Source organism: Perna viridis, chromosome 10, assembly GCF_037379345.1.
Source record: "Perna viridis isolate PV_CMFRI_1.1 ecotype Kerala chromosome 10, ASM3737934v1, whole genome shotgun sequence".
NCBI lineage: Eukaryota > Metazoa > Mollusca > Bivalvia > Mytilida > Mytilidae > Perna > Perna viridis.
The window spans coordinates 14626485-14637789 of record NC_142454.1 but is presented as its reverse complement, the minus strand read 5'-3'; the positions used below and the strand labels follow the sequence as shown (position 1 = coordinate 14637789).

At 34.7% G+C, this 11305-nt stretch overlaps 2 protein-coding genes across 2 annotated transcripts; both read left to right on the top strand.

Annotated features, from left to right (window-relative positions):
- Positions 1–810: 810 nt before the first annotated feature.
- Positions 811–1212, top strand: LOC148604658 (uncharacterized). The gene has a single exon (XM_088550211.1). It carries the CDS (start codon positions 811–813, stop codon positions 1210–1212), a length of 402 nt encoding a protein of 133 aa, XP_088406337.1.
- A 1359-nt stretch (positions 1213–2571) lies between these two features.
- Positions 2572–8645, top strand: LOC148604657 (complement C1q-like protein 3). The gene is made up of 2 exons (XM_088549703.1): positions 2572–2820; positions 5222–8645. The coding sequence occupies exons 1-2, from the start codon at positions 2625–2627 to the stop codon at positions 5611–5613; spliced, it is 588 nt and encodes a 195-aa protein (XP_088405829.1). The 5' UTR covers positions 2572–2624; the 3' UTR covers positions 5614–8645.
- Positions 8646–11305: the final 2660 nt, after the last annotated feature.

Genomic DNA, 11305 nt, shown 5'->3' with positions numbered 1-11305 from the left:
TTACTCTTTTGCTGCCCATTGGCCATGGAGTGAAAACTTGATCGAAGCCTCAGGATACTAGCTAATAGCACCAGGGTTACAAGTAGAGACTGCTAATCTTGAATTAGTTGATCGCTGCAAAAATACGTCATTGATGCAACGCATGTCTGGAGAAGTCTTATTGTTTTTTGCAAGTGTATTTTAATGGAGTTAATTTTTTTCTCAACGGGCCATATCAACTTTTACAGTCTTCTCTTTGCGTTTGTCGGTGTCGTCATCGTCGTCGTGAAACATCAGCTCCTTCCATACCCCTGGGTCAAATTACACCTTGGACTAATAAAATGCTACTTCTAAGACCCAGATTAAACCAATTTTTTCAGGAAAGTGCATTGGCAAACCAAATACACCTGAAAGGTTAATGGCCAACTCCTCTTAAACCGCTAAAGAAATTTGAACGAACTACATCATTGATGTATGGTAGATGATCATCGATCCTTTACAATGATTACTTATTTTATTCAAAGTAGTACTGTGTCCATACTTAGCTCAATCGACGCAATTCCGCGGGCATCTTCTAGTACATTGTAATGTAATGATGTAACCATAGTCTTTTTTTTTAGAAGAAAACTGAATTTAAGGAGTTCTTACGAAATATCATTTATTAAACACTTTTGTTAATGAGTCTAAGTTTTTTATATTGTAAATGCACAATGTTCGTTCGTGTGCTTATTCGATAAAGAAAGATAAGGTCAAACTGTTTTCATTCTTCTTTTCAGGCTATGAGGAGGGGGAGGGTATGCTGAAACCGGTGCTGGCGTAGACTACCTTTGCATGACACCAGAACCAAAATATAACAAAACAAAAGGAGAAGATTATGGTCGGCTCTATGGTGGAGAATATGAGTCCAACTTTTGGGCACATAATGCCGATGATGAAGACGTTCCTTGTTCTTTATGTCGTACATCATTTGCAACAACAGTCATGATTCCAGGGACATACGATTGCAATAACGGATGGACAAAGCAATACTATGGTTACCTTGCTTCTGGAAAACATGTCCATCTGGCATCGGCTTCGTTTGCCTGTGTAGATATTGAACCTGAATATCTTAATTCTGGTGCTCGTGACAGTGACGGGGTACTTTTCTACAGCGTCACTGGCAAGTGTGGATCGCTACCTTGTCCGCCGTATGTCAACAACTATCCAATAACGTGTGTCGTATGCTCTAAATAAACAAAAAATATGTATGATTATTTTGGCTTCGTTGCTGGACTTAAAAGTAATTCATGACATAAATGGTGCTTCTTATTCCAAAGGAGAATTGTACCTATTTGCTTCCGCTAATAATGTTCATGTTAATTTTATATAAACATTTTTTCTAAGACTGAAAATCTGTTTATTGAAATTACAGGTCACAACGGTCCAAAGAATAAAGGACCATAGATAAAGACAAGGGGTCTCGAAGGCATACCTGTTTACCTCAGAGATGTGGGGTCGTCATGTATGACAACTATTTTATGCGGGAGATTTGGCGTGACGCACTGTTTATAGGTAAAAAAACGTAAACTTTCTGTGAACCTCTTCTTGATCTTACTAATTAAACATTTACAAAAATGAAAAAAAATTGATGGACCAAATTGAAAGCTTATTGCTTTGTTGAGTTAGGGTGCGGGTTTATTTTTTAAATAAAAAAAAGATATTAGGTCTCTTTTAATTTATTTTTTCTTATTGCCTATTTCTTGATAATTTTAATCTGCTTTTTTATTTCAAATTTGATCCTAGCTCCCTGTAAAAATCAAATGGTAGTTCCTTTAAAACACTAACTTTCTTCTTGCATGATTAATTTTTTTTTTAGTTTTGTTCTTCTTTCGCATATAATAATAATACTCGGATTGACTACTAGCAGATACTGCTATGACAGCTCCTTACCATAATTGAAACTGATTGGAAGATAATGCCTCATCAAATAAGATCCAATTCATAACACTTCGTAGTATAATGTATATTGATATCAGTAGTATATAGAAAAATATAACCTATGTCATGCCAAAAGGGGCGCCTAGTTGAGGGAATCCTCACCTTTATCTGAATCTTAGTTACAAGACTTAGTTCGAGACCAATTTAACAATGTTATTAGCATAACTTTAAAACTAGCGAATCATGCATTAAACAATTGAGATTGGATTTACATTGTAGTGGCACATGAAAGGATATAAACCTTGCCATGTAAACAATAAAGTTCAGCTATGTATTATATCTCCCGACATATCTAATCTATAAAATTGATCATCAATCTATAATCGATCACACTTCGAACACTCATCGATTGATTACTTTCTATAATCGAACCCTTTAAGAGTTTGGTTGATTACTGATCGATGATTTTGGTAACTATTCTTTATCGATTTAAATCGATCGTTGATCTATTACTAATCGATTATTGATTGAATACCCATTGATGAGCGATCTATAATTTACCTATTGCCCGGGATATCTATACACAGTTATAGTTCGGTCAAAGTAAGCACTAATAAGGTCAAAGTAAGCACTGATAAGGTCAAAGTAAGCACAGATAAGGTCAAAGTAAGCACTGATAAGAACGCTTATCATATGTGTCGAGTGCATGTCTCATTGCAAATTTGAAAATGAATATTGTGTTGTGTCTTATGGTGCTGAGCTTGGTTATAGCTATTCAGTGTGATAAGAAAACTAAACGGTTGTTACTTAATAACGATCCTACTATAATTATTGACAGACTGGCCCAATTAGAGAAAACAGTTCAACTTCAGGCAGCTGAAATACGTAGTTTACAGACTCAGGTTAACGATAGCTGCACAAAAGGTATTTCACCGTCGCGATAATCGTTTATTACATGATTATACATTTACTAATGAATTGGAGAACGTTTTTTATTTCGCTTAAATGCATTTACGTGTTTTGATCGAAAGTCTTGTAACTAATATAAGATAAGCTTGTAAGAGAGTCAAGCCAAAGTATCCACGCGGAACGCATCAATACTTCCTCAACCAAGTTTAGTATATATTTAAACGTTCATGATATAACGACGCTAACTATTAAATTAAAGATATAGTATTAACAAAAGTCATATAAGGTATACAATGCAATTACAACTATAGAGTACATCATATAATACATTTAGCATAAAGCAGGCTTTGTGATTCAAATTACTATTGTAAGTTTTCTGCCTATTTGATATATTTTGCCAAGATTACACAATTATTTTATGACACAATAGCTCATGAATTGCACTGAAGGGTTTTTTTTCCAATAAGAAGACTCGATAAAATACGATCAAAAACACTGATATATTGAAAACCCTGATATATTGAAAACAAAATGTATCTAATCTTCGATTTTATTTAAGTTACAAAAAAAACAAAACAAAAAACAACACACACAATCTATTGTTTTTCGGAAAAGCATAAAACCAATCACATTCCAATGCAAAATATGACTACTAATCCTTAATTTGCTAATACTTTTCTTACAAATATCTGCTACTGGTTCACATAAATAATGTTGTAAGCAGAAATTATTAACCATATATTGGTAACCAAAACATTTGCTTGACGTACTAAAACCATCAAGTTATTGCTTTTAACAATCATATACTCTCTATTTAATCAAGAATAATAAACCATTACAAGTTTTGATATCAGACCTATACAATAGCGCTCATTTTTCTAGCAAAATATTATCCTTTCGTCTCATTGCTAGGACACTTCGGCAGTTCATCATACAAAAAATTATAACAGTTCTTCAAACTGCAATTCGTCGAACAACAATACTTTAAACCAGTATTTAAAAATTCTACACTTCCTTGTGTACAACAATTGCAACCTGCTTAGTTCATTATATATCAAAATATTATTCGTAGAGCTTTATACTTTTAAAATATTCTAGCAATAATACAAATGTATTCGCTCGACTGCTGGAGCATTATGGGTGCCCGTAATTTCACACCCAGTTCTGTACCACAGAAAGCCGTACAGCGCAATATAACAATTGAAATAAGTACGAGTATGTCGTCTTCTCATTGTTATGCATTTTATTTATTTATTTTTTTATTAAGTTACTCTTTGTATTATTACAATATCTAAAAACCTAAAAAAAATATTTGACCAGCATGTACAGGGTTGTATTGTAAGAATGACTATTTTTGTATGAAGTTGATAAATGGTTCAACATCAAAATGATAAAATGATGTACTAGTTTTGATGACAATATTCAAATGCACTTATAAATTACTTGAATCTCCACACATCGAGGATTAGGGAAAATATGTACTTTTTCTGAAATTTTCAGAATTATGCAGTTTTCTGAAATTTTCAAAAATTGACCTTACTGAATAGTACTAATGTATAGTTGTGGGGGGTGGGGGGGTTTATGTCACGGTATTAATGTGTTAGGGCTATGGTCTTAATCACTATAAAAAATTTGCTTTATACTACAAATGCACTGGTAGCGTGGTAATATACTCAAAGGTAGCTTAACGATAAGGCACTGATTCCAACCATCATGTTTCAAAAAGGACATTAGCCATTCAAATTAATACACTATTTATTATGCCTATGGACAAACAGCATAAATATAACTAACAATAACAATTATATGTTATAAAATCCCACCAGAGCGCTAGAGAATATCAGTAACCCCCTATTTGGTTTGTTTATAAATAGTAAACATGACTACTATAGCGGAACGGGATGATTATTGTCGTGGGAACTGGGTCAGGTCATCAGGTCGTAAACTACGATCGTATATATGTATATATGGGGTACGTATACATGGAAATAATTCAACCTGGCCGTTGGTTGAGAAAAACTGTGCTGGAGCGTTCTGGTCACTTATAATGGGTAATTCAGCTATCTAGTCCTGGAAACAGTCACAGTCTCCCAGAAGCAGACGATGTTGGTGGTTTTGTACTCCCTTGGGGACCCTTGGAACTATTGATTGGTTGAGTGCCCCAGTCATGGTAACGGACGCCGCACATGCGTAAAAACGATAAATAAGGAACAGGAAAAGAAAGTGCTCGAGTAGAACCGTAGGTTACCGAACCTTTACATCAAGTCTAAAAGCCTTACCCTTAACATGTTACACTAACTTATATGCCTGGGAACTATAAGTGATTCGTTGAATTTCTCAATCACATGTTCGTAATGACAAGTAAAGCCTTCTAACGGTATAAAATGTTATTAAGAACTGAACAATTGTTTTACAGGTTCTGGTGTTGCATTTTTTGCAACTTTATCTTCATCCTTCACATTCGGGAATTCTGGAATTTTGAGGTTCGATAAAGTCAAAACGAATGCAGGAAATGGATACGATAACGTTACGGGTGTCTTTATTGCACCAGTGAATGGATTGTACCATTTCACAAGCGTAATCTTCAATAATGGTGGAGATGACACGGAAGTCCAGTTGAACAGGAACAAAGAGCTCATAGTGAGGGGTTACTCCATTGCAACAGAACATTTTGCTTCGCATACCATGAACGTTGTTCTGAGCTTACAAAAAGGTGACCATGTGTACATACAACACCGTGGGGGTGCAGTCGATACCGTTGGTGGCTATGACCATTCAAGCTTCTCTGGATTTTTCATATCTGAATAAAGCTTTTACACAAGCACAATTACAGACAGTACAGAACACCACTCAAACAAATACCTCACAACTTTTCGCAATCGGTGAATAAAATTATGGCATAACACATGCAGAAAATTTCATTCGTATGACGATAACGGCATCACGAGTCACGGTAACTGTATAAATATATATACATACATTAGCAACAACATTTGGAAACTTACAAACAAAACACTCTACATATCAAATGAATGTGAACCTTCCCATTTATCACACCTTTTCTCAGTAACTTCCAAATGTGTGTCTAGATTTGGAGAACGGGGTTCTGGTGTATAACTCCGACAAAACTTTCTTCCTCTCCATCAGAGCTCCTGAATGTATGTAAGCCCTGACATTGTGGGGATGCTCAAATTCCCGTGTTTAATTCCTTCGTCTGCATTTTGCTTACTTTTTGAACCACATTCCGGTTAAGACATATTCTAATATACGAATTACGCTCTCAATTTTGATCAGAAGTCAGACGTTTCAATTACATGTAATATAAATGTTAGGTAGGTTTTATGTTAATACTTATACTTATAGTTGATACAAGGTAGATTTCCTATTTCCAATCAAAGACAACTTTGAACGAATAAAACCATAGATCACCGAATACAATTTCGAAATAATTGACCCTTCATAACGATAACATAAAAATAACAATAAGGGATACACATGTAAGCAAGTGTTTGTTCTCATTTCATTTCATCTACTTCTTGATTAGTTTTCTAATGAATAATGACCACATCTGAACCACGCTATATCACAATAGGAAAATTTCAAAAGGATCCTTGCGTTATATTCGAACTTTTTTTACGGCTTGAGTCCGTCTGTCTTCCTTACCGTTGAATAACCACTTACGCTTTGCAATCGGATTTGTTAATAAAGAAGCGACCCTTACAGCACATGCGCGGATCACCAGAAGTCACATGCGTATATTTTTTCATTATTTAATCAATTAAATTGAATTACATTTTGAACTAAATTTAACCATATAATCCAAATTCAAAATATTCTTTGAGTTTACTCCATACATAATATTACTACTGGTAGTCCAATTGGCAATGAGAGTAAGGGAAATCTATAACAAATTGTCTTAAAATCTTAATACAAAACTACTACATACTGAAATTGTGTAGTCACATTAATGGGCCAAAAAGGTTACATATTCATTTGTTATCATCTTACACTAATTGTATTTCTTTTGTAAGTCTCTGAAGAGCCAATACTGACGAAATGCACAGGAAATTGTTGCTTGAAATGAATTATTGCAATTAACAAGTTTCTTTGTTTTCTTTCTCTTAAAGATACAAAATGTCAGGAAAATGGCACCAACTCTATTGCTTTGAATTTTTACGCAAGATTTTAAGAAAAGTTCTAATATACGTAACTTCTTTACAGCTATAACTGGTAACTTTGCAGCTTCCTTTCAGAGTTGTGGGACTTAAAAATCATTACAGAAATATCATTATTCCATTTAACTGATAGATACCATATTGTGGGTTTCTGTTTAACCCCAAAAAGAAAAGAAGAATTGTAATATAAATGCATATTATTCGTATTTATATATAATCTAAACCGTAGTTTCTGAGAAATAGGACAAAGTATCTCAAATAATCAAGTAAATTAGTTGAAATATCCTCAATCATTTTACCCCATTATTTCAGTGAGGGTTTATAGAGAGGAGTCCGTCCTTCCTTCCTTCTGTTACGCATTAATCAGTATTGCATCAATTCAGTGGTGGATCCTGAGGGGTGCACCAGTTGGCACCCCCTTTCTATTGGAAAATTTGTCATTTTAATGTGTAAAATTGACAAAAATGATAAATTATGTCTTTGCACCCTTTCTTTTCTGTGGAACCTCGACTGGTACGCTCATTTCAAAATTTCTTGATCCGGCCCAGCAGTTGCTGTTAAATACCACAATATTTGTTTTCTGGCCAATGCAAACACAATTTTTTGCTCTTAGGGCAATACCAGTCTGCGTCCATACTTACCCAATTGGGCAAATACCAGTGTGTGTCCACACTTGTTAAATAATTAAATAACGCTATAACAATAAAGCTTAAAATGGCGACACTTTCCGTATATCCGTTACACCCTTCATTTCGTGCGTTATAAAGCTAGAATATCGTGGCTTCGAGCAGATAATTTGACTGCCCTTTTAGATATAAACCACTAAAATCCCCAAAAACTTTCGTAACACAGTGTTAGCCAATCAACTGCACGATACGAGTGACGTTGACAATCAGCTGACTGTTCCTACACATGGTTTAATTGTCGTTTTCGTGCTAACATGTATACTCAATACTGTTAGAACCGGTTTGCACTTATATGTGATATTTGTAATACATGTCGGACTGAGGGGTTTCTCCAAGTCATTGGCTATCATTCAGGGTCCCTCACTGACGGTGTAAAGCATCAAAGCGTTTACACAGTCCCGAGCATAGTCATACCCGTGAATATGGGTCATGGTGTATTCGGGGAAATTAGTTGTCATGTGACCACATTCATTCATTAAAATCATTTAAAACATCACACGTGATTTAATGTCGATCCGTGACCTAATGATCCAATTTGCGATCTGCACGCTGTACAGCCTACAGTATTTGCTGAATCTTTGATCCAGCGAAATACTCTTTGGGATAAAATCAATACTTTCCAGTGCATAAAATAACGTTGTGTTTCAGATAACCATTCTAAAATTTTGTAGAGTCGGAATGTAGGGATTTATTTTCATTTTAATTTAAATTTTTAAACGAAATAAGTCATAGTGACACCAAATCAGATTACAATGAAAATCAAATCTGCAAAGACTAAACATGTAATAGACTTAGTCCACAAATTTATTTATCTCCTTACTTCTGAGAGCCAGAAAATACTTAGTGAAGTTGGAAGATTTATTTGCAGCAATGTATAATATAACTGTATTATGTAATTGTACTTTTCCCTCTTTGCATGTATACTATGCTAATGTAGCCCCCTATGGGCCCTTAATTGGCTATAAAATAGATTCTGTTCTGTTCTGTTCTGTTCTGGTCTATATGCTCGAAATAATTTCAAATCATCTTCCAAATATACAGAAGATGTTTACAAAATGCTGGAATTTTTGATCGACAACACATTTGTCCCTTATGGTGGACGTGTTTTTCAATAAACGGTCGGCATTCCTTTACTTGCTGACCTATTCCTATTCCTATTCCTTCACTCTTATGAGGCTGACCTTATAGCTGATCTGATCCGAAAGAAAGAATATTGTTTGGCTAGATCCTTTAATCTCAGTTTCCGCTATATAGATGACGTATTATCTTTTAACAATCCTAATTTCGGGGATTTGGTACATCGCATCGCAAAGAACTTGAGATAAAGGATACTACAGACTCTGCGAAGTCAGCCTCATATCTTGTCATACACTTAGAAATCGATGGTAAAGGAAAGCTATTGACCAAACTTTAGACAAACGTGATGACTTTTCATTCTGAATTGTCAACTTTCCTTTCATCTGTGGCAACATACCTTCAGCACCTGCGTATGGAGTATTCATATCACAACCCATACGCTATGCCAGAGCTTGCCGAAACTACGCAGACTTTTTGTATCGCGCTAGAACTCTTAACAAATAGGCTTCTAGAACAGGGTTGTGTTATCACTACAGAAGTTTTATGGTCGTCATCATGAACTCGTGGATCGTATGGTGTATCCATCTGCACCATGAAAACTGATTTATTCAACGGGTCATAGTTTTCCTTTCCTCGTTTGTCTACCCCGGACTTGACTTTTTATGAGCAACTCGGCAGACCTGGTCCATGCTCCCAGTTTTTAGTGGAGTCCGAGTTGCTCATTTGAAAATGGAGCATGTTCAAACCCCGAATCTGCCTTTATATATATTTAATATATAATAGTGTGACCGCAAAAAATGCGATCGTACATGTGTATTGGTATGGTGCTGACAGCGGCGTCATTGTCGGAGGCGTCCGTGTCGTCATCGTTCATTTACATTTAATTTTCATGAGATTACTTTAGTTACGGTTGATCAATTGTTATGAAATTTGGATACGACTTTACTAACTACTGAAGGAAGGCTTCTATGTAATTTGGAGTTTATGGCCCCAACCATTTTAAAAAAGGGCCATCCATGTAACTGGAAGATACCGCACTTTTGGTTTCTGTTGATCTAAAAAAGAAAACACAAAACAAAACTGAGAATCCAAAATTAGAACAACAAATTTTACCAAGTTAACCTACATAAAGTGAAATTGTCAATTCTGAACATGACATAGCAAGTTCAACACAATCATGCAAGTACATCTGCAAGAAAGAAGCATTGTAATATGTACATGGCTTATGGTTATGGCAAGCCATTGTGGAATTTGTTCCCCATTTATTAATATCAGTAGATATTTAGTAACATATTTTAATGAATATTTATCAACATGTGTATAATTCAATTATTGATATCAATAAATGGAGGAGTTTTCTAGACAATGCAAACACATTCAAGATAAAGCGTATGTTCAAATTTGCTCTTCGGGCAATATGAGTCTGCGTCCATACTTGACCTTCGGGCAATACCACTCTGTGTCCACACTTGTTCTTAATAAAACAAAATAACTATTTAAAATCTCTCTATTTCGATTTTCCAGACGTAAAAATGGATGTTAAAATTCGAGAAATAAATAACTAGTGAAGCAGTCCATTTAAAAAAATACAGCTAGGGCCTTGTCAATGAAGGTATCCTAAGATATGTCTTAAGTCATGTCCTAACAATAAAATAAGGATGGTCTTAGGACATGTCTGAGACAGGTCGTACGGCGTAAACCGAGGCTATTTTATGATGATCCTTACGACGACCATCCTAGTAAGATGGTCTTGAGACGATGTTATGTTTATTATGATTTAACGATGGATAACAATATTAAAAACTGAATGGTGAATATATTGAAAAGGGTTATATGTCAGATTTATAATATATACAGAGAATGGCTAAATTCTACAAAAATCAACACTTTGAAATCCAATGATTATTTTGTCGTTAATACAATTTAAATACTAATACCTATCGTCAATAAGAAGTCATATTTGTCTTAAAGAAAATGCTGTAAACAGTTGAGGTGAAAATGATAATCTAATTGGTTATCTCTGTCTCTAAATACTCTATTTCGTCAAATGCTATTCATTCATTATAAGAGACATTACTCCAGCATATGCGGCGGTCATGTTTGTTGTTATTCTTTCAATTTACGACATCTTAAGTTCACCTTTTTAGGACAAATGTTAGGACGTATCTTTAGTTCGGAGACTTTTGTTGACATGACTTTAGAAAAAAAAAGATGTGTTCTAAGACCATCCTAGGACACGTCCTATTCCTAAGAGTTTCGTTGACATGGTTCATGGTTTTCTTCTTTTATTATACGAACCAACAAGAAAAATGTGACCTTTCGGAAGTATCGTTTTATAATGCAAGCATTAATATGAGCTCACTGGGCTTTCGTACCATAGTCTAAAAATTGAAGACCAATAAACAACAATCCCTGATTTATATACTACGACCCGTTTAACCTAGTAAGTGTTGAAATAATAATAATAAAAAAAAATAAGCTCGACTTTTGTTTACAGTGTCATAAACATTATTACTGCTTTAGCAAAACAAAACATAGTATGTATCAAGGTGATTTAATAAC